At 41.3% G+C, this 24,621-nt stretch overlaps 2 protein-coding genes across 3 annotated transcripts in view; one reads left to right on the forward strand and one right to left on the reverse strand.

Annotated features, from left to right (window-relative positions):
• Positions 1–368: 368 nt before the first annotated feature.
• Positions 369–11,473, reverse strand: ankrd33aa (ankyrin repeat domain 33Aa). Its single transcript, XM_088993134.1, has 5 exons — positions 11,119–11,473; positions 8,303–8,628; positions 5,817–5,946; positions 5,595–5,735; positions 369–2,281 (listed from the first exon to the last, which is right to left on the reverse strand). Exons 2-5 carry the CDS (start codon positions 8,558–8,560, stop codon positions 1,464–1,466), a joined length of 1,347 nt encoding a protein of 448 aa, XP_088849260.1. The 5' UTR covers positions 8,561–8,628; positions 11,119–11,473; the 3' UTR covers positions 369–1,463.
• Positions 11,474–15,739: 4,266 nt separating this feature from the next.
• Positions 15,740–24,621, forward strand: part of arhgef25a (Rho guanine nucleotide exchange factor 25a) — a 50,817-nt gene continuing 41,935 nt past the window's right edge. The window contains exons 1-2 of one of the 2 annotated variants that reach the window (XM_088993146.1): positions 15,740–15,894; positions 16,940–17,051. In XM_088993146.1, the coding sequence (XP_088849272.1) occupies positions 15,799–15,894; positions 16,940–17,051 (208 nt within the window). In that variant the 5' untranslated portion in view covers positions 15,740–15,798. Of the gene's footprint in view, positions 15,895–16,939; positions 17,052–22,760; positions 23,208–24,621 lie in introns of those variants that run through there. The other variant, XM_088993154.1, reaches the window with a different exon arrangement.

A 24,621-nucleotide genomic window follows, 5' to 3' on the forward strand; every position in this document is an offset into this window, starting at 1 on the left:
TCTAATCCCCCTCAATTTTAGGGCAGGGACCTATCAATGCAGAGGTCTGGCCCCGCTACTTCTGGACATTCAGGATATGTACAGAGGACTAGAGCTACCATCAAAATTTTAGTTCAATCAACTCGCTCAGTAAAAAGCTCCCAAACACAAGAACATTAAAAAAAAAGCAAAAACTATACTCACCATTTGATGACAATCCTCTGATACATTACATCACAAACAGAACTTTAAAGTCAAAGCAAAAGAAATACAAACGTCCAATATGATCATCACGCATCACAATTGACGATCTGAATTTAACAAGTAAAAATTTAATTTTTACCAGAATATGTGTGTAATGTTACATGGAAAAAAACTCACAATTCCATTCCGCAAGCGCAAACCTGCAAAACTATGGGAAAGGAGAGGATTTGTAAATTTGTAATGGTGCAATAATTAACAAAAACATTCAGATATTTTAACAAGAAAAATAATTTTTAATACTACAAGATATTTAGCTGATATTTAGAAATAGATTTTTAGCTGGCAGGCGCTAGGACAGACAGTGTGGAAACATGATCTCATTGCATTGCTTTGGCTGAGAAAAATAGACCACCTCATCACATTGGAAACAAGCAATGGGGTATTTACTAATGTATGTTTTAACTAATAAATAAAAAATACGACAATTTAATTGAATGGAAGGATGTGCATGTTTTGTGACCCAAATAAATACTATTTCAGTGGCGGGATTTCATCGCTAGGCCTTCAGTAGTGCTACGTCTGAATCAATCCAGACAGAAAAAAGTGTGGTGTGATTTACTACAAGTCCACTAGAGGCTAGCCAGGAAATAACTGACCGACCTTTCTTAATGATGTTCATTTTTTTCTTGAAAAGTCCGTCTTGAAAATAGCGTTAACGGTAAATCTCAAACAAATCCATTTCTTCTCCTTCAGCCATTGTGGGTTGACAAAACCACTTTTAAATCACCATAAAAATGTGTTTGCTTATGCAGATCGCTACCGATACAGTGTGCTAGCTCTGGCCAGTATGCACTGATCACTATTGGCTCGTGATGCTATGATTGGATTAGTAACTAGCCAATCATAATTTGTGAAAACTCTGAGGTTGTCAGCGCCTTCGAGCAGGCCTTCGGTAGCCAACTCGAACTCTGATTGATTAAAGCAACTGTTTCGTTGCCATTGATTTTTATACTCCAGAGTCTGCAAAATTGATTGTGAAGGTGGCAAGGTAGATTTCTGACCCTGATACCAAATGATGGCTAAAATGTGATTGGTTACATGCTTAAATCCGAAAACATTTGCCTGGAAGCAGTGAAATAAGATGCAGGACAATTTGGAATTATTTAAAAATAATTTATGGAGAAAATATAATTAAATAGTCTGTGATAGAGATATTTTTAGGCCAACAGAGAAGGTCATACAAAGGAATAACAATCATCTGTGGAAAATTCCAATATGAGTCATGTTTTGTTTATGTTTTTGGACACTTTGGATACTCTCTCTTGCTCCCTTTGCATTTCCTTGGCCTTCTCCCTCTTTTTCTCCTCCTTCGCCTCCTTGTACCGCCACACAGGAGGCTCCAGGTAACCCTTTTGCCTTTTCTTCTTCTTCTCTTTTGTCGGGGTGGTTTCGGCGGATTTGGTCACTTCAATTTTGGGGACGCAGCCTGTGGGGAAGATGCTGTTCCTGTATGCCATTCTGCGGGGAATGAAGCCTGTCATACTCCCGGCTGGTGTGCTGTCCATGCGCTCCGCCTCCTGGCAGCAGGAAGTCAGGGATACCAAGTGGACGGATGCAGCGCTGGGAAAAGAGGCCGTGAGGGAGCTGTTGCTGTGAGAAACCGTGCATTCCTCCAGCTCCTTGCTGCTGTGCTTTTCAAGCAGCTCGGGAACGGCAAAGCGCCGCTTCCCGATTTCTGGGGGGCTGCTGGGACACAGCGGACGGCAAGCGGTGGCTATGAGGGGGCTGTGGATGCTTGTGGTCATGCGCACCATGTGGTCCATGACCCCGTTGGCTTGGGGGTCCTGAGAGAAGCTGAAGGTGAAGCTGTCCTTTAGGCGCTGCCGCAATTTCTGGCTTGTGGTCTTGGTGGCAGTGTCCTTTTCCACCAGCTGTTTGAGATGCGGCCACTCAGGTGCGTAGCGCTCACAAAACTGGTCAGCCACAGGATGAGCCTGCAGATAGCGGATTCTGTTCATGGTCTCAAATCTTCCCGTCTTCAAGACCCAATCCTTCAAACCATGAGCTTGAACATGGTCCATTGCATTCATTTCGGCACCTGCCCAAGACAATATATATAAATAAATACACACATACATACATGCATGCATACATACACATACATACATACATACATACATACATACATACATACATACATACATACATACATACACACACACACTCACGTGCATACAGACAGACAGACACACAGACAGACAGACATAAATAATGCAGATCAACAAATAAACAAGCAAATAAATAAACAAACTAACAAATAAATAAACAGATAAACAAATAAACGAATAAATCAGAAAATACATAAATAAATACTTAAAGAAAGAACAAGCAAATAAATAAGCAAATGAGTAAATAAATACATAAAAACATAATATATAACATATAAAATACATACATGAATAAACAAGAAAATACATAAATATATATATTTTAAATACATCAAATGTAAGTGCTCACATGTTTACAAATGTCAACACGTGATCAATTCATACATGTTAAGTTTCAGAAATCTAAAAGGACAACCGACACCACTTCTTTGTTTCCTAACTGACATCAGAAAAACGTTTTATGGCATCTAAAATACTCAAAACACGCAGGCTGATATTTTTAGTCAAATGCAAACCATCAATAAAAATGACTTAAAGTGTGCTAAAACTGCAACAAACTGAGCTGTGAATTGTGGATTTTCAGAAAGTCCTGCCCCCAGTTCGTGACGTCACGCCAAGACGTCTTGCCTTGTTCAAGAACCATACAATGGCTTCAGATTCGGAGAAGATGCTTTCTTGTTACTCATCCAGTTATGAATATGATTCAAATTCTTCTGAAAGGAACGCATAAATGTTTGCAATCGATTAAAGCAATTCGATCTGTCAATGACAGCAATGTAGCACCCACAAAATGCAGAAGATGGCGACCAAGCTCCGTAGGAAATGGGCTGATTTGTCTGCTGGGAATTTGTGTCAGCGAATATCAAATAGTTGTCTTGGTGCAACACACAACGATTCACCATTGCGTTATTTATGTGTTTTCCTTCTAATTTTGCCATCAACACGAAGTTTTCAGACCAAACAAAGTACCGCAAAATGCATTGTGTGTCTCTTTCTCGGTCAGGGGCGTTCCCTCTGTGACGTGACGTCAGGAATTGTCACCAACTCAAAAACAAGACTTCCTGAATATTCAGCGCGAGTCTTAAAACGTAAAATAGCTATATGCGGTGGAATCTTTGTAAAATACGCTCAGTAGAAGTCATTTGAAGCCATTTTACAAATTATGGACACAACTTGTCCGGAGATGTCGGTTGTCCTTTAACATGGATGTCAATTGCTGCTTCCCGCCCCAAATCAGCTGGGATAGACTTTAGCACAACAGCGACAGTTAAAAAAACAACAGTGGCGAAAAATAGATGAATCGCTTCACATGCAGTCCAATATCGCGACCGTGTGGTCACTTTTGGCACTCGCCCATTTAATAGATTCAATAAGAGCATTTCGAGCAGGGGCGCTCACATTTTTCAGCATGGGAGCTAGTTTTGAAATAAACAAGTACAAATGATCTACCCATTATATTTATTGAGAAATATATTGAAGATTCTTGCAACTTGCATGTTGATATATAATTGCATACGTTGCACAACACAACTATTTGTGGAACATTTTTTGCCATTACCCGAGTTCACTCTGATAACTGGCAGACGACTCAAACGCACCTTGTAAATGTCACTGTGAAAAAATAGTCCTACTCCCATTCCGTATGAAAGTGATACCTTTTTCTTCTTACTTGGTCCAGCTCCCCAACTCATTTTGATACCCTATATTACGTTTCAGAGGAAAAAACGAGCCAAAAAATTAGGATGTAACTAAATTAGATGCAGCTCGTTTGTTAATTTTTAATTCTCAGGGGCGTTGTTTGAGCACGCAGTGTATCTAAGAATGAGAAGTCATTATATTTGTTATCTGGTGTATCAATCAAGTGAACCGATGACTGATAGGCTGACGTCTCGGTTTCAGCCAAACAACTCAACTTTATTTGGATTGGATTGGATATGCCTTTATTAGTCTCACAGTGGAGAAATTTATATTTCACAGCAGCAAAGTGATGAAAGGAATGAAAGTAGGAAAACGAAATACATGAGCTGCTGGAAAGGCAGCCACTCTCGCGGCGCCGTCTTGAAGTCAAAAGAACAAAAAAAACCTAAACTTTGTAGAGCGTTACCTTGGAGAGAGACCGGTCGATCGCAATCGACGTATTGAGCGGACTGATACGAGCAAATCGTATTTGCGTGTTCGACTAGCGATGCCTGGCTATGGCGCAAACGAGCATGCACTGCAGCGAGTCAGTGGAACAAGAGACTATGAGAGGCACGCATGTCAATTGTCTTCTCCCTCAGACCAAGACGGCAGTCCGAATATAGAACCTCAACTCTACCCAGAAGTTTTTATCATTTACCAAACCCGCTTGCACAAAGCAACACATTGAGCACCCCTGATTTAGACGAATCAGGAAGACATTTTTCCATTGAACACAATCCTGGGCAAAGTAAGTACAAAATGCACCCAATGTCTGACCGGCACTCACAGTGATAGAAACAGTAATAATGCTGTGCTTTTGGATTGGATTTACCTTTATTAGTCTCGCAGTGGAGACATTTACATTTCACAGCAGCAAAGTTATGAAATGAAAAGGAAAGAAAGAAGTAGAAAAACAAAATACAGGACCTGCTGTAAAGGCAGCTACTCTCGCGGCGCCATCTTGAAGTCAAAAGAACAAAATGTAAATGTATGTGCATGTTTATGGATGTAAGGAAGTACTTGTGTCTGCCGAGTAATATTGTGTAATATTTAGCAACTTTTCACATCCCACAAGTGACTGTTTTGCCTCGTAAGCGACAAAAAAGTGGTCCGGACGTGAGCAACATTAAAATATCTTGCACAGTCGATGGAAGAGGACCACAATAATTGGGCCAGATGATATCATGCGCAAATCTACAGTTTTATATACCATACACATTAGCTGTATTATAAGTCATCACTGTATCGTTATACATCACTCTCAATAAATTGCATACCATCTGTATTTGGCAGTTGCATATGTGAATTTGCGGTTGGTGGACACATTGATTCATAAACTGTCAAGATGTCATTTTAATGGCTGCTTGTAACATTGTTTCACCACACCTATTCTAATTACACACAAAATAAGACAGATAAGGTTGAGGTTACCATGTTGGCAAGCGTTTCAGGTTGTTATGTCGTTGCTTTGCAGAATTAATAACCCGTGCCTGGACTAACAGATTAACTGTGTTGTAGACATTTGTACTTGATGTATTCACGTAAGGCCACGTTTGAACTTACCGTGCATGAGCAGAGCCGACACACAGTCCTCTCTGCCCTGCATGCCCGCCTTGATGAGGGCGGTAAAGCCACGAGGATCCCTGACCTCAGTGTCTACACCAGAGTAGTAGTTGAGGATATAGTTGAGAATAGTGGTGAAGCCTACCGGAGCAAGACAACATGGAAATGAATGAAGGCATTATCCGTGCGTGTGCGCGCTGTCTCAATTGTGGTGCAACATACCAGCCTGGGCTGCAATCATGAGAGCAGAGTTGCCATCATTGTCTTGGTGGTTTATGTCTATTAGAGGGCATACATGCAGCGTGGTGACGATGTCCACAAGCCCTTTGCTCACCGCCACCATGAGTCCACTCTGATGGGCAAATATGGAGACAAGCTAAGTATAAACATGATGATTTATGTTGTGTACAGTATGCTTTTTAATTAATTAATTATTTACATTGAAACATATGAAAGACTAACAATTAAGATGATTTCATGACTTGAAGAAATGATAATCGTAATGGCCAATAGACCAAAAATGTGCCATTTAACTCATTCACTGCCATTCACAAATTTATTCGTGCTTGGGTGACGATAAAGCACTGTCCGTGGCCTCCGGCAATGTAATTGGGGGGTATATTGTCATTGGTTACCAAGACAACAAAAATATAATTTATTTGGTCTTGTCTGTAAAAGTGTTTAACATCTGTTTCTATGCGAACTTTTATATGTGTGTTTTTCTTAAAATCGTCTTCAATGCTTTATAATGTTTTGTCATTATCACTTCCGCTTCCGTGTCATGTGTTTCGATGTACCAGTGTAATCACTAGAGACAGAACGAGAGTAAATGCTAGAGAGAGACAGAATGAGAGTAATGCTAGAGAGAGACAGAACGAGAGTAACTGCTGCAGAGAGAAAACGAGTCTAAAGTCTACATCAAAGTTTATCTACTTTCGGTTAATAAGTTGCACACGGTACGTTATTAATTTGCTTATTTACTGTATGTCTTGTCGAACTTGTCATTTTTAAATGTCATTTATAGTTTTCACGGTGTTCCAAGTGTTCCACAATAAACGTTTGTGACATCAGTACGAAGTGTTATCCTTGAACGGGGTAGATACAGGCAATGTTTCCACAATGGGGCAGCATTTCCCTTGTTTCCATCTTAAGCGTTATGTTATGTGCTTTGTTCCAGCTTCAGCTGTTATTGAAGCGGTGTATAAACCATGATGTATGTATTGGATTGTATTTTTGACAGCTGCCCTCATTTCAAGCTCATACAACACTAGACCCATATAATTTAGGAATTAATTCATTTTTTTTCTGATGAAAGAAGAGATTCTAAAGAGTGAGTACATTACCACATACATTTTCTTTGGGACACAATGAGGTCCAATATAAATGCTGTTTGAAATACAGTGGGGCCTCGGTTTACGAACACCTTGCCTAACAAAGTTTTTGGTTTACGAACGTTAAATTCATGAAAATTAAACCTTGGCATAAGCACTACTTTTCGAGATACACAAGGAGCTCCGCCCCACCACGGCTGGCGGATTAATCTTTGGCGGAAGAACACCAAAGCACACGACCGAACAGCGCCCCAGCCGGCCTACCTTTCCCACCCCCTTTCTCTGAATGCACACGTCGATCTTCATAACGGATACTTTTGCTTTTACGGGACCGAAAAAGACCCCATCACAGGCTCGTGTTCAGCCAAAGACACAAAACAAAATTACAGTCGAGGAGAAGAAGGAGATCATTGAGAAACACGTACGAGGTGTGCGTTTGTCTGATTTAGCGGCTTAGCGGATATGCTAAGTCCACCATTGCTACCATCCTTCGCAACAAAGCTTTACACAAAGGCTTTATTTGCTCGATGCTTTCACATGACTAATGACACCGAATGTTACCCTTCGATCCTTGAAAGAATTTGTGTCCCCCATGCATCCTTGAGAGGGACTTTGAAGGATTTGACCCTGATGACTCTGTTGTTTTGGATGACATTGTTTCCATTGGACAGAACATGGGACTCGAAGTGGATGCAGATGACATCGAGGAGCTTGTTGCTGACCATAATGAGGTCCTCAACACAGAGGATTTGATTTGCCTTCAAGAGGACAAGCAGAAGCAAGCCATTCAGGAGTTGTCATCTGAGGGCGAGGAGGAGGAGATGGCTGCAGCATCAGGGAGAGCATCAAGGCAATGTTGGCTAAGTGGAATGATGTGTAGGCTTTTATTAAACAGTTCCATCCAGAAAAGACTGTGGCTATGATAATCATCAACATCATGAATGATAATGTGATGCCTCAGTTTCGTAAGACCTTACAAGTCAGAAAGCAACAGGTGTCAATTAAGAGCCATTAACGACCTTCACAAATGTAAATAAAGTGACTTTATGGTACAGTGCAGTGTATTTCGTTCATTACAATACAATAGCACATTTATTATACATAGAATAAGATATTGTGTCAAGTTTTAAGGATTATTTAGTTGAAAATTATATTTTATGGAGACCTGGGAACGGATTATTCTCATTTTAATGGTTTCCTACGGGAAATTAATTTTTGGGATACACACTTCGCCTTACACACTCTGTCTGGGAACCAATTAAGTTCGTAAGCCAAGGCCCCACTGTACTAAGGTAATTACACGGTATTGATTATGTTGAATGTTATTTTGTTTGTCATCACAGATATCGCTTTTGAGTGCCTGACAATGTTTCTCACCCTGCCATTAATGTCCAACTCCATGGCCTCTTCCTTGGTCACGCCTCTCTCCAGAATCCTTCTCAGGGAGATGGGATCGTTGCGAAGACATGCCTCATAGAGTGTTTTAGAAGACTCTGCATATGTGTCGTCTCTTTCAATGTTCGGAAGCACTGAGTCGTCAGAGAGGGTACTTGCGGAGTCTGAATTATCCAAATTCGTCTCAGACTCCTCACATGGGCCAGTGCCCAAGTGGGGGTCGTCACATGTCGAGGCCATTGAGCCCCGCCACTGCCCAGACCCCTCTGCCGGGATCACAGCTCAGCGTTTTGGCGGGCCATTCTCATCTGGAAGGAAAATATGTTGAGAAGGACACAAATATTAGTTCCGTGTCTGAGTTTTTGAAGATCCGCCGTAAAAATCAGCCAGAGAGCACATCTCCTTTCACAAAGGTGTGTATGTTTCAAAGGAACATTATTGGATGGGATTAGCCTTTACTAGTCTCACATTGGAGAAATGTACATTTCATAGCAGCAAAATTATGTAGGATTAAGTACAAAAACAAAATACAGGAACTGCTGGAAAGTCTGCCACGCTCTCACAGCGTCATCTTGAAGTCAAAAGCACAAAATAACAAAATAATATGACAACACAAAGACATAGTCATTCAATCTTAAGGACTTTCTCTCCGCTCTTTGTTGTATGTAGCAGTTGTAGATGAAAAAGGAGAGGATCGAAGCCTCCTTTTCACCAGTGGATCAGTGGGCTAGTGACTAGCCAATCATGTAACTGGGCAATCATCGTTTGCGAAAACTCTGACGTTTCCAGCGCCTGCAACCAGGCCTTGGGTTGCCAACTCCAGGACCTGCAAAACTGATTGTGAAGGCATCCAGGTAGATTTCTGACCTTGGTAACAAATGACGGCAGAAATGTGATTGGTTAAATGCTTAAACACAAAAAAACACATCTGGAAGCAGCACAACAGGAGAAAAGCAATCAAAGGAAGCTGAAAGACAATTGTTAATTATTTAATAAGAATTTATGGCCAAAATATGATTCACATTAGTCTGTGATTTGGATATTTTTAGGCCAGCAGAGAAGGTCTTACATGCCCTGATGGCCCACCACTGTTCAAAATTGAATCTGATAATGTATTGTGTATGTATTGTAATGTCACGAGAGGCTTGCTCTCAGCGGGACAGGACAAGGAGCGCAATGGGCGACAGGTTTGAATACAAACAAAGGTTTCAGGGGGAATTCACAAGTAACAAAGGCAAGAATAGTGTCTCTTCCAATATTTAAATCATAATAAAGTCTCTTCTGAGGTGAAACTGAAGACAGAGTTCTTTTCCATGAGTTTCTAGGCCTCACCCCTCTTGACGTCCTCCTCATGTAGCCTAGCCACCTTTAGCAAGGTCCGAATCCAGTGTCCTGTGGTATGGTCCCAACTGGCAATGAGTTCCACGCAGCAATCAGTTTCTCCACAGAGCACAGCAACAGAGCTTGTCTCCCCCGAGCTCACACTCAGAGGCTCTCCACCTTAAAAGCCTTGCCTGCCTATCAAGCCGTGATCAGCCACAGGTGTGGTGTTTGAATTGCTGCCTTCCACCTAATGGGGCCAAAACTCTCTCTGGGTGAAGCCATCTTAGGGGGATGTATTTGCCCTCCAGAACCCAGCCTCTCGTGACATCACAGTATTTACATGTATTACATGTATTTCTCGAAATAAGAATCAGCCCATCTCGGGCAAATCATTTTTGAATACAGATTTCTCCACTGCCAGACTAATAAAGGCAAATCCAATCCAATCCAATCCAATTTAATTTTTTTAGTTTATTATAGTGAGCATTTATTCTTAGAGCCGATTAAGTCAAATGGCCCATATAACAAACAACTTTTTTGAACTTGAGGCTGTTTTTCAACATTTGAGTCTCCTCTCAATTCAACGTGGGTAATCGTGAGTCAGATTGTCCATGCTGCTCAGTGACATGTGGCAGGTCTGCTGGTGACGCCTCCTGTCAGGGGTGAGTCAGGGCGATAGATCACGCGCTGATGGTCTCTGATATTTGGGATTTTCATGGGGCCTTAAACCGCTACCTGCCGCCCTCTGACAAGTTTCAGTCATTCATAGTTCTACAAGGACATGTGTCTGTGTAAGCTCTCAGTCGTACAGGAGTGGTCCATCGATGAGAAGGTTTCTTCAGCCGTCATCTGTACAAAAGTGAAGGTTTCGGACGTTTCGCCTCTTGGATAGGAGGCGAAACGTCCGAAACCTTCACTTTTGTACAGATGACGGCTGAAGAAACCTTCTCAACAAGGACATGTGGTTAGGGTGGAGGAGCTGATAATGGAGATGGCTTTGAGTCAAGCATACGTGTACTTAACATTTTGAATATGAAGCGACTGAAAATGTAATTTATCCCCCAAAAATACATCTTACTTCCTCTGTATGTGGATTTGAAAATAATATTTTTGTACGAAAGGAAGCAAAAACCTTTTTACGTGCCCATCAAATGGGCTTCTTGCTGTTTTGATGTAACATTGTTCACTCATATAATTGATCAAGCCTTCATAAGAATAGCAGATGGGCTATGCCGAATCAGTTAGTCTAGTGCAGTAATGACAACTTTTCTGTCATTCAAGCAAAAGTTCTTTATATTTACTTTTTTTAACTTGAAATTGAACTTCCTGCCTAACGGTACATTCTTGCTCACCTCTTCATTGCACAAGCTTTCTTCAACTTACAAGGGTGAGCCTTGCCTTCTTGATTGCAATGCACCAAATCATCTTCCCGAACATCAAATAAAGCATATTTAATTGTGATCAAAAATTCTCACCTTGAAGGAATCCATCCATCGAGAATTCCCTTCTTTTCCCTCTGCGTCGATCGCTGAAAGCATCTTTTTGGTTCCCACCCTTTGAAGAAAAAAACAGCTTAGTTTGAAGTTCCCTAAAGTGTCTGTTACTCTCGTCTGCCCCCTCCTTCGGTGTCTTGTAATGGCCACCGAGGTTCCAGTCCTAAATCAGGCAGCATGCCCTCTGCCTCTCATCCCGATTAGAGAAGATTTAGAGATTAAGCAAACCAAATGGACAGCGGCAACCCTTGTTCCCCTCGCCGCCTGCTGAGGTGGTCTGGTGACCCCGCCCTCAAAGATCTCATCTTTCTCGCCCTTGCTCATTTTTGTCACTTGTCTCCACAACATCTATCAGTCCCTCCGCAGCCACCTCAGCCCATCTGTTGTGTCATCGGAGCAAACCTCTCACAAGTCAGTTCAACTCTGTGACTGAATCGCCCGCGCTTCCTGGCTCGGCAATTTGTGTGGGGAAGCACTCGTTTCTTTTTTTGCTGTTTTCCAATATGCAAATTTAGTTGCTGGGACAAACCAATCCAACCCTGGAATTTCGCTAAGGCAGGGACCTTGGGTGGTAATTGTTCCCTTGACACAGATGACATGCATGGGAACCCACGGACATGCTGTGGGACACGCACACCCACAAACAAGCCGGATCGAGTCAGGAAATGCATCTGCCTTTCCTTTAAATACTTTCCAAGACTTCTTTAAAAAAGGAATTTATTCTCTTTTGGAAGTGAGGCTGTAATATTGTGGAAAAAAAAAATAATACGTAACATTTTAAGCGACGTTCAAAGCTCTCAAGTACACTTTACAGTCACAGACAAGCATAGGTACTATAATAAATAAAATATAATCACAAATAGAATGCAATAAATAAAACACAATTATAAATAGAAACAAGAGAGAGAGCTACAAGGAAAATTCAATTTTAAATAGATGGGGTTTGAGATGGGACTTGAAGGTGGGAAGAGAATCGATGTTTCTCTTTAATTTCAACTAGGAAGGATGATTTGAGAATGTCATGTATCAACTTGCGACCAACAGGTGGCACTGTAGAGTCCCGCCTGCAGCAGCGCCGGTGTTGGTCGTTGTAATCAGTGGCAGTTAAAAGGAGTCCCGGCACGACCATTCCGTGTCAGGTCATTGTTTGTTCCACCCTGTCAGGTTTGTTTTGTCTTATGTTTAACTCATGGTTTTGTTTGCTACTTTGGACCTTTTTGTTCTGATGACTGTTGTTTGAGATTTTGTTCCTGGTGACTTTATTTAATACAATGTGTCAAATACAATCTGATCCTCTCTCCTGCCTGCATTTTTACCACCCATCACCTTGAAAATTGTGACAGAAAAACGCATTTTCTAAGTTATAAGTATGGTTCAGGGAGGAGTGAAATCCTTATCTCAAGGCATCAAAGTTCCTCTTTTTATTTGGCCGTCAACATAGCTGAAGTTGGTTTTGCAAGTTTATAAATAGACAATTGTTGTCACACCCTCAACGGTCTGGTATCTTATGTTGAAAACTGTTGTTTTCTGTGTGGTCCAAGGCTGATGACACCATGCAGCTTAGAGCACTTGTTGAATATGGTGACTTGTAATTCTGTCAGAAAACCACCTTGACATTTTTTTTTCAACTTGTGGTTCCATCATCTGTATATCCCGTGTTTGCTTTGGAGCTGCTGTCTGAATTTGGGCAGCAACGTCCCATGAACAAGTTGATTGAAAGCATCAGGGCCTTGCTCACATGCAGTCAAAGAGTGCTTGTCAAGAAAGTAACCACCACTGTTTCATCTGGCAACCTTGCGACTGCACTACTGAGGTTGTGCAATACTTCCGCTTTGAATGGAGATCAAGTCTGCCTCCCTGAGATCAAACTGAAATGCTGCACTTGTCAGTGATATCATAATTATTTGGTGTGCTTGAATAAAAGTTGAGACTTACAGTACATGGCGTAATATGGTGGAAAGGGGACTCATACCTTGTACTTCTATACAAAGACACAGATGGAAAAACACTGGTAAAATAGAATTATAATTTGGTTTTCTGTATGTAAAAGATGAAAGAGTATCACCTCTGGAATGTAAGGAGAGCTGTTTGAAGTCACACGTTTTACTTTTTAGAATCAATAATAATAATACATTACATTTAAGAGCGCCTTTCAAAACTCTCAAGGACACTTGACTCTCTACAGTCACGGGATATTTTTTCTGCAGGTCGTCACATATAAGCTAAATGTAGAGCAAATTAATGATGAATGTCTCGGGTACATATTTTGTATTCATGTCATTGCAGAGTTACAACCAGTGCGTATGAACAGGTGACATGTTGCATCACCATCCACCACCATTGTCTTTTCAGACCGGACATGACACCTGACCATACAAAGGAAGAACATTACCGGTAGTGTTTTGCTTTTCAGTTGCGCCCTCTGGTGGGGATGAAAATCACAACGTGACAACTAAACACTGTCCCCATTTAAGCAGTTAAGTACAAAAAAACAAACAATGATTGGGTTTTTATTGTTTACCCTATAAAATACCTGCATTCATAAGTTGGAACAATAACTTTAAAACGTATTCAAAAATTATATGATCTCCTTGAAAAAAAAACTTTAGCATCACATTAGAGGAGAACAATAAATACATAATTAAATAAACGAACAAATAAATAAACAATTAAATACATACATAAATAAGTTAAAAAAACACCAAAACAAGTATAACTCAACTCGAGAAATGGGGATTGCACTGGTAGCAAGTAATGTAAGAAGACATTTATACATTTTAGCAGGTTTGGATCTGCTAAAATAAGTATTTTATTTTTATTTTATTTGGTCATGTAAGCCACCTCAAGATATTCACGATTTGCGATTCATGGTAGGAGATGCAGTATCGCTTTTAAACATAGGGGGAAGCCTGACCCACAAACACGCGTACATGTACACTCACGCACATGCGTGCACGCGCACGCGCACACGCACTTCTGCATGCACTGGCACCCTTTATTAATGAACTTTTAAGTAACTCCCACTCGACACGAATCTACCCAGTAGAGGTCAGTGTGAGAGAAGACGTCGATGACGAGAGGCTTGGGAAACAGCACTAAGTTTAGCCTGCTGGATGAGTGATTCTGTATACGGCCATGTGCTCAGCTAATATTAGTTGTTGGCACTTTGTCCAGAGCAGTTACCAGCACTTATAACTCAAACTTTTCCATGTAAAAGATCTGTACATGGAAGAGATGGAGAAACAGGCCCTCACATCCTTCCCGAATTTCCCGAATATTATTATTATTATTATTATTATTATTATTATTATTATTATTATTAGTACAGACGCTCCCCTACCTACAAACATTTGAGTTACGAAGCAACGGTACATATGAACATTTTTGTAGTAACATATGTAGTATTCTCTCCAGTTGTATATGTACATACTGTATCTTTATAGAGTATATATGTTATTAAATGTTTATTTTTCAGTACAAGCCTTAAACATACTTATATAAACCTTAAACATACTTATATAAACCTTATACATACAGTACATACATACATTCCATACAAAATTTAGCACTGAAGCAACTTATGAACAAATTCACCTTACGAACGACCGCTCGAAACGTATCTCGTTCGCAGGTTGGGGAGTGTCTGTATTATTATTATTATTATTATTATTATTATTATTATTATTATTATTATTATTATTATTATTATTATTATTATTATTATTATTATTATTATCAACTCTGTTTTAAAAATAATAGTGGTAGTAATTGGATTGGAATGGATTTGCCTTTATTAGTCTCTCAGTGGAGAAATTTACATTTCACAGCAGCAAAGTGCTAAAAGTAAAATAATAATAATAATAATAATAATTTTATAATAATAATATATACTAATAATAAAATATAATAATAATATAAACAATATATACTAATAATAAAATATAATAATATAATATATTGTACACATAATACAACAATATATAATACATTTTTAATATTATTAATAATAATAATGGTATTATTATTATTATTATTATTGTTAATAATAATAATAATAATAATAATAATAAAATAATAATAATAATAATAATAATAATAATAATAATAATTATTATTATTATTATTATTATTATTATTATCATCAGTATCATCACTGTTATTCTTATTAATTGAGTTGCATCAATAAACAATGAATTGATCACCAACGCTTAGCTTGTGAGCATTTCAAGTTGAGTTGAGTAGCAGATCTTTGTATAATTGATGCTAGCATCATAAATAGATGGGCTTCAGGGGCTGTACGTGGCTGCCTTATTTGGGGCTGCTGCTGCTTCAGGCTTTACACACTTAGTGTCACTAGCTGAAACTTTTTTGCATAGGGACAGAAGAAGTGGAGGTACCTGTACTCTCCGAAGAAAGTCAAGAAGACATGCCACACAAATAGCGAGGAATCCAGCTCATTCACACAAGGAGGGGAATAAATAATGCAAGATGAAGGGAGGATAGTTAGGAGTGGTGATCTTGTGCAGCCAATGAAGAATCAGCCAGGAAGATTTCTGGGAGGGTGATGAGTCTCGGCTTGCCAGTTGGACTATAAGAGAAGGACAGGACAGGATAGTTGATCTGCAAACTTGACAAGAGGCTGTGGTTGGAAAGCACACCAGAATGAAGCCGCTTCAGAAGAATCAGGGACGCACTGACCAGATGTTGGGAGCCATGGCTGACATGCTCACTTTGGTGGCACTGCCCAACCAGCAGTTGGTGAGTTGCAAACTTATTCTGGAGCGTGTGCTTGTCATCTTGACATTTCTGCTGGTACAAACTCTTGTTCCTGCCCGGTTTGTGTTGTTTGGCACATTATTTGTTATTTAGTTTTTTTTGTTCTTTTGACTGCAAGATGGCACTATTATAGAGTGGCTGCCTTTCTAGCAGCTCCTGTATTTAGTTTTTCGACTTCTTCCTTTCCTTTCCTCTTACTATCATCACTTTGCTGCTGTGAAATATAAATTTCTCCACTGTGAGACTAATAAAGGCTAATCCAATCCAATTTTCTATGCTGTTTGCTCCCATCTGGGCCACAAGGAAACCAGAGTCAGCATTGTCCGACTTTGGGTGAAAGGCAAGGTACTGTATACGCACCCTTAACCGGTAGCCAGCCAGTCAAAGGGCATATATTGACAAATAAGCATCCACAATTGCACTCACACCGATATCGACTGTCTAGAACATAGGTGTCAAAGTCTGGCTCTCAAATGGTTGCTGCAACACACCAGATCCAAATGATCAGCTGATAAGTAACCTTTATAGGAGCTTGACAATGATTCTGATCATCTGAATCAGATGTGTTGCATCGGGGAATCATGGAAAACGTGCAGGACACCAGCCCTGGTGGACCGGACTTTGACACGTGTGATCCAGAGGAGAGGTGCCCATGCAGCTCTTGTCCTGTCAGTTTTAAAGTATCCCTCCTTCAACACACCTGATTCAACGCATTGGGCATTATGTTACTACTGACTGTCTGCTGTTGAATTTCCATAAAACCATATGCAGAACCATTACTACACGACACTGAGTTCTGTGCCTGCTAACTTCTCTAGACTGAAACCTTGGCTGGATGACTGTGGCCCCTAACAATTTCCACTGAATTGTCGCTCACGCATAAATGAAGGAAAGAGGGAAAGCCATCCAGGACATTATGGAAAAATACAAGCGCTACTGTTATATGTGTGGTTATGTGACCATAATCACTCTGCACTTTTGGCAAGGTGAACAGGACCCGGTCTGACAAAGGCATCTGTGTGTGCAGCTCGTGGAGGACATTGAGGCGGACCTCCCATCAACCCAAGAGGAAAGGGGGGCAGACCAAGGACGGTGGGAGTCCGAGGGCCAGGACTGGGAGCAGCACAGAGAAGGAACAGGTAGGACCTGAAAGCTCCCCTGACCATGACGGAACCCTCGCAAGTCACAATACATGTTCAAACATTGGCCCTCACTGAACCAGTCACAACTAACAAAACCTTTGTGCTTAGCTGTCAGTCTTTATGTGCCATGTCAAAGCTGTGAAATGCGCGCCTTACTCAATCATGCGAGTGGCACTTTTGAGCTGTAGTCTGCCGAAATCTTGGTCAGGTTTCGGCTGGACAATTGCCCTGTCAAGGGAGATTGAGTTTGGCATTTTGGAATTTTTGATTTGAATTACTAAGTTTATTGTTCAGTGTTTTTCATTATAGCCTAGTTATTTTTTATTTTGTTGTGACTGAAAAAAAATAATTCACTTGGATTTAATTAGTTTTGCGATGTTTACTCTCTCTCCCGGAAAATTGGCGTTGTCGTGTTTATTATGTTTGTTAAAGTCATTATATGTGCCTCGCACGCTGGGTCCGTAATTTCATCTGTGCTGTATGTCATGCATATTAGCATATTTGACAATAAAGCTGACTTTGACTTTGATATTTTCCGATGTATAAGGCACATCCAAAAGCCTTGATTGTCTTCATAAGATGACCCTGTGGCTTTACACAGGTGCACATCTTATATGTGAAGTAATATTGAGCCACAACAGGTCTGCAATACTGTCAGTAGCCATTGACACCATTTCCCCCTTAGAAGAAGTTGTGCATAACCCCAGCCTCTACTGTAGCACCTTATAATGTGGTCTGCCTTATATCTGGACATTTTTTATCTATATTTATATTATATTTGGAATTTTTTTTTTCATTCATAGAAGGTGCGCCTTATAGTCCGGTGCACCTTTTATATGGAAAAACTTTGAAAATACACCATTCATTGAGAGTGCACCTTATACTCTGGTGGGCCTTTTCCACGGCAAAATATGGTAATTGTGATTGTGTGTCAAATATTTTTCACCGCATTTCATGCCCTTGTTTCCATTCCAAATGCTGCCTGATTGAATAAACCCAAATGAGCACAGTCAGGTCAGAAGTTAGACACACACTTGCGTGTCCATACCATCATTCTCGTCTCTCCTCCTAACCCCCCCCCCACCGCTGACGTTAGTTTTGCCTCAGTCCATCAACCAGTTGAAATCCTGCCAAAATATGCGCACTTTGATTTTTTTCCCGTCTCTTACTCCATTGCCTATTTCTACTTCAGCTCATTTTTTTCTCTTCCTTCATCACTAAGCTGAGAGCCAATTAAGGAGAACCGCCATCTTGGACATGCGAACATGAGGGGGAGGTTTTCGGCTTTTGGCTGACATTCTACCTGAAAGCAGGCGCCACTGTCATGTTTCAATCTCTGTTGTCTGTGCGACTTGCACTTTCTGCCCAATTACAACAGCTGCAGATGGAGGCATGCAGCTAAAAGTGAGTTGGGTGTGTTGTACTGTACTTCACTACTTTTGGGTGCGCCTTATATAAAAGAAGGCACTCCATTCTTATATGGTGGGAAAGGTAGGCGATCGAGGGGGCTGGGAGGTGTTGGACTCACATAAGACGCCCGTCACAGTTGGGCCCAATTTTTGCCACCCACCCCAACGAAGAAAATGAACGGAAAAAATTAAGGCGATTGCACCGCAATTGTGTGGCGCGTAGTTCTCTATGCATTTTCAGCAGTTTTCTCCTATGTGTGTAATGTACTTCGAAACTCATTTGTGGACTGACCATAGAGGGTCTTGAAATCACATTCCTGAGTCTGCCGCTTGTATGCGAGTTACTGTCCCCTCAGCCAAGAAACGTTACGTAACCTGGTGGAAACGACAACAGTTAAAGGCACTTTCAATGTGGATGTGGAGGTTGTGGAGGAGACAGCCGACACACGAATAAGCTTGGACCATAGCCTGATTTGTGTGTCATGTACTGGGATTGGGTGTTGTGCAAGTGCGTCTATGCTGTGGTGTGGGACGTGCACAAAGACAAGGTGTGGGTGAGTCAGGGAGAAAGATAAAAGCAGAGAGACGAAATGGTGGCGATAACCACCTCTGGTGGGAGATCATGAATTTTCTTTTTAATATTTCTGCTTTTACTTTTTGTTCTTTTTATGCGTATCTCCATTGCCATCGTTGATGACTGATCATGCTACATGACTGATAAGCCCGTTTAATTCATGGCAAGCGAGTGTTTTCAATCTGTTCCATGACTTCTAAATGGGCAATCAAATAACTTTTTCTTGCGGCAATAATGATCAAGTAACCCTACACCAAGGGTGTCAAAATAATTTTTTTTGCCACGGCCCACATTGTAGTTACGGTTTCCTCTCGGGGGCCCTTATTTGGGGAAGCCAAGAATCTTTCACCCCCTCCACATATTACATACAGAGCGCACAACAAATTGATTGGATTGGAATGGATAGGATGTCCCTTTATTAGTCTCGCAGAGGAGAAATGTACACTTCACAGCAGCGACGTTATGAAAGGAAGAGGAAAGGAAAGAAAGAAGTAGAAAAACAATACAGGAGCTGCTGGAAAGGCAGCCACTCTCGCGGTGCCATCTTGAAGTAAAAAAACAACAACAAAATAAACTAAATAACAAATATGACAACACAAAGACACAAAGAGTCATTCATTCTTCAGCAATTGCTGTACCCTCTTTGTGACATGATGCAGGTCTAGATGAAAGAGGAGAATTTGCAAATCTGAAGTAAAAAATATTCAGTGTTGTTGTGGATTACATGGAAAAATGTGAAATTTTGGTTCAAACTTTAGCAAGCATTATGGACTTTCACAAGTTTGATTTGCTTTCGTGGGCCGAATAAAATGATGTGGCGGGCCAGATTTCACCCCGGGCCTTGACTTTGACACCAGTGCCCTACACCATTCAGTCCGCATAGATATCTGTTATGCAACAGGTACTACTGAGTATCTTGTACTATGTTGTCAGTTTGTGATTTCAATTGACCATTCAATAATATTGAATGTGTCTCATAAAAGGAACTGTGCAATCTCCTGTAATGCAGTGTTTGCGTTGACAAACGTTTAGGATAGACGTTTAGGACAGACTTTTACCTCCAGTGGTTGTCTGGTTGTCTGTGCTTCATCTTGCCTCTTTTGGAAAACGTTTTGTCTGTCTGGTTGAATCATTTTTCTGGTCATTTGATTCACGAGTTTTGGACTTTGGACTCAATGTGTTTCACGCCATCAAAGACGCTACACAGAGAAAATGAGGCAAACACATGAGTTGTGTCATGGAAAACTGTTCAGTTTCACCTTATTGTTCAGAAAATGTATTTGCTACAAACAATGCATTGCTGTTTATCTCTAAGAACAATTAAACTTTCTTCCTGTGGATGGCAGAAGATTTGAAATTCACCTAACCAGGACCTGTTTTTGTGACCGTGTTGGCGTTGTGTCGTGAATTCTTTTTGTTGTGTTTTCGGTTAGTAAAGATTGGAGAATGCTGCACTTGTGTACCATATTGATGTTTTTGTTGTAGTTTGCAGAACACTAGGTGTGTTTCCTCCATTGGCCGATACTGGATTCAGTTGAGTTTTTTCCTCATCTCAATTGGGAAGAAGCCTAACCCCAATTTTTCAGTATCACATTCTTGAGTCATGATTATTTCTCAATTGTGTAGTCTATTCAGCTTTTGGCTTTCTTATGAGTGATCGTAAAGTTATCTCATGGGTGTCAAACTAAGGAATATTGTTCTATTTATTTCTAGGTTTAATTGTTTGTTGCATTGCAAATTGTACAATGCCCTACAACATATTCACTAAAGTGTATCAACTGCTGTGTTTTGTTACATCCATTTTTTTGTGTGGATCTATATTCAATCCCTCCATTGTTAGTTTACTGTACGACAGTGTTTGTTACCTCGCTTAATGGTGCCTAAAAGTGATGATCAGTCATTTTGCCTCAAGGATGTGCTTTGCCTTTTTTGGAAAAATAAGCTTGTCAGCCAGTTGATGCTCAAACACAAATAGAAGTCGAGCGACTTTGCTGCCAAAGCGATCCAGCAAATTACCCTGATTGCAGTCTGTCATCCTGATGCGAAGATGAGGTCACACTCAGTCAGATAATTCAACCATATGAAATGTTTTGTTGTTTCCTTTCGCATAAAGCAATACATTGATTGCATCTTTGAGCACATGCTTTGTAATAGCGTCACGCTCAACCTTGCAGTTATTTTGTGGATGATGTAGCTAGGCCCACTGTATCGCTATTGGCAATTCAACGAGCTGACTTCATTTGCAAAGGTTGATGAGGCACAATCAAGTGCACATCTCTAAAAATGGAAACCGTCAGCTTCATGTTGCTCAATTATTGACAAAATGACATAAACTGTCTGCAGACGGCCAGTCACTGCTCCCCCAATTCTTGGTCGATGGCGTCGAATGCAGCCTTGCATGGTCAGACCTTAACCCGTAGCGGCTGGATAATGCATGGATTGAGGAGTCCGCGATGAGAAGAAAGGAGTGTCAGCGTAAAGCGCTGTCGCGGCCTGGAATTGAAGCGGATTTACGTGTGACAGGAGATGTGAGATAGTCTGTTTTCGTCAATGGATGCTACAGCTTTGTGTTCGTTTTTCAACATTTAGCTTGTACCATATGGGCACATTTCACCACTGATCCACTGGTGAAAAGGACACCTTGATCCTATCCTCTTTCACCGAAAATTACTTCATACCACAAAGAGGGTGCAGAAAGTGCTTAAGATTGAATGACTGTGTCTTTTGTGTTGTGTTGCATTCTTTATTTCGTTTTTTTGTTGCTTTGACTTAAAGAGTAGGTCCTGTATTTTGTTTTTCTACTTCTTCCTTTCCTTTCCTCTTACTTTCATTACCTTGGTCCTGTGAAATGTAAATTTCTCCACAGCGAGACTGATAAAGACTAATACAATACAATCCAAGCTTGTTCGTTGACTGTCATCACACATATTGCACCTTGAAAGCAGATCCGAAGCGGCTTGCTTGTTTCTTTTTTCTGCATGGCTTATCATCTGGGTTTGTTTGTCTGTCATAATGACTTACAGATTCACTAAATTTTAAGATGAATAGTCAAGTCAAATGTGACTCACAGGCGCAGAATGGCAAGATTGTGAAATTTGAGACCCCACTGCTTGTCCCACAAATTTACAAAGAGAACACAAAAGCTGGTTGTGTTGAACTCTTGGCCTTGAACGAACGCAAACGTTGCCCAGAAAAACAGGCACACCTCCAGTAGAGCCAAAGCATTCTTGCATGTCACTTCAAAGGCAACTGCAGTATATTATACCTACAACTGAACATGGCTCAGAACACCGCCTCTGTTCACAATATTGCGTGTCAGTAGGGCTGTTGCTGTTCTGCAAGATCGACTCGTGACGAGGCACTTTTCACTAGGTCTTGCATTTGGAAAGAGAAGAAGCACTGTCGGTGAGAGCAGACGGAGGGGGCAGAAAAGTGAGGCGCAGAGGAAAAAAAACAAAACAGCTGAGTGGGAAAGACGAGATGGAGGCGGTTTGTTGGTGGGGGTCGCTCAGGAAGAGTGAAAATTAGGGGAGTGGGAACCTTATCCTGGAATAGCCAGTGAGGAGGGCTTGCTGACTCCACCCTCCATCCTCATCCCTCCCCTTACTTTGTCTCTCTCTCTCTCTCTCTCTCTCTCTCTCTCTCTCTCTCTCTCTCTCTCTCTCTCTCTCTCTCTCTCTCTCTCTCTCTCTCCCCCTCTTTCTCTCTGGCTTTCTCCTCTGTCTTTCTCCACTGAAGCACTCTGTCATTTGACCAGGCAGTTCACAGAGGATAGTGCACTACATGAAAAAAAGATCAAGCGAGACGACAAGACAATTTGCTCAGTGGAATCTTTGCATGGCTGTTAATATCCGACTTGCCTGCTTTTTTTGCGGCTTCTTTTGTGGACGGTGGACGTGAACTGTCTGTGATGAACTAAGGAGGAGGCTCTAAAGACCTGCCTTTTGTTCCTGGTGGGATTTGAACTTGCCGTGGGTACGAGAGGAGCGTGAAAGGGGGTGGTCAATCACTGAGGAGCGTGAGCGGCGGACCATGCCTACCTCTGCTCATGGTTGAACAGCATGAAACGGGGCCACCAACGCCATCGCCACCACCGAGGCTGCTGTGGCTGCCAACAATTCTTTCGCAAAGTCCTGACTAAGTGTGGTTGCTGTTATGTCCGTGTCAGAGGTCAGTTTCTCTCTCTCTCTCTCTCTCTCTCTCTCTCTCTCTCTCTCTCTCTCTCTCTCTCTCTCTCTCTCTCTCTCTCTCTCTCTCTCTCTCTCTCTCTCTCTCTCTCTCTCTCTCTCTCTCTCTCTCTCTCTCTCTCTCGCGCACACACACCCTTTTCTTGAACTTGGTCTTCTCTCCTCCATCTTTTTATCACTCCTTCCCATCCATCTTCTGATTTAATAAGTGAAGGCTTCACTGCCCCCGATCCTCCCACTAAAGCAACAGGTGTGACACGCACATTCCCCAGAGTGAGTGAAAAATGAGGTCTCCCTCACATAAACCAGGCAGAGAAGCAACAGGAAAGGAGGATGTGCATCACACATTCTTCCATTAAAAACCAAGCGGGACGTGTGTGTTTATGTGAGGCCAAGTTGCAAAGCGTCTTCCTGCTGTTGAGCGCGTCAGGCGGGAATGTGCGGCACGTGGCTGGATCAAACACACAAGGGGGGGAAAACATTCCACTGTACCCAACACACTGACCCATAACTGGGCCGTGTGTCGTAATGAAACTTAGCGGGAATGACAACAGCCAGTCCATGAGGCCACAGGGCGGCTCAAGTCAAAGCAGCGGGTGGCGCAGAGTCAGCGCTCCCATTGGACACCAGAAGTCCGCTTCTTACTTTGCCACCCAACGGAGGACTCGCTTTGTCTCTTTTCAGTGATCGTGTCACAAAGTTAATAAAACAACAATGTCTGGTGGCAACATGTGCGACCGGTGTCTTAGTTGTGTGTTGTTCCATTTTACAAGGCTATAGGAAAGGCATAAACGACCAAGCGCTGAGACCATACACAAATAGGGGTCTCGGTAGGGTGCCTCATAAAATAAGTCATTAATATTGCTGGCTGGCGTTCTTGGACGAATACCATGGATTCCTTGAGTTAAATCTCTTATGTAATAGATACTTTTCCATAGCCTGCAGCTTCCCACTGCACCTTTTGCATGTTAGCAGAGAAAATGCTTTCATGATCCATCATTATATGGACACACATGGGGGAGTAGAACAATGGGTGATGTCAAACTGAAGAGAAGTTGCATGCATTAAAAAAAGTACTATTTGCATGCCTAACCCTCTTAACTCATTCACTGCCATTCACAAATTTATTGCTAATGAAATATGATGTAGAGCGCCATTCCTGAATTTGGGTTTTGTTTTATCTTATTTGGGTGCTGATAAAGCGCTGGCCATGGCCCCTGGCAATGTTTTTCCTTTCCGCAGCATTTCCCGTTTTTCCATGTTAGCGATTTGTTCCAACTTCAGCCTTTGTTAAAGCGCCATATAAACCAATATGTATGTATTGATTGTATTTTGGACAGCCACCCCCCTTTCAAGCTCAGATAACTCCAGACCCATATAATTTAGGAAATTACGAT

The sequence above is a fragment of the Hippocampus bargibanti genome, linkage group LG01, assembly GCF_051943395.1.
Source record: "Hippocampus bargibanti isolate YZ-2025 linkage group LG01, ASM5194339v1, whole genome shotgun sequence".
Classification (NCBI taxonomy): domain Eukaryota; kingdom Metazoa; phylum Chordata; class Actinopteri; order Syngnathiformes; family Syngnathidae; genus Hippocampus; species Hippocampus bargibanti.

Excerpts from the sequence above, each read along its gene's own strand:
- ankrd33aa (XM_088993134.1), bottom strand. The coding sequence starts at position 8,560 with ATGGCCTCGACATGTGACGACCCCCACTTGGGCACTGGCCCATGTGAG. Across the intron at positions 5,947-8,302 it reads AGTTGGACATTAATGGCAGG|AGTGGACTCATGGTGGCGGT; the intron begins GTGAGAAACATT and ends TTTGCCCATCAG. Across the intron at positions 5,736-5,816 it reads CATGATTGCAGCCCAGGCTG|GCTTCACCACTATTCTCAAC; the intron begins GTATGTTGCACC and ends TTGCTCCGGTAG.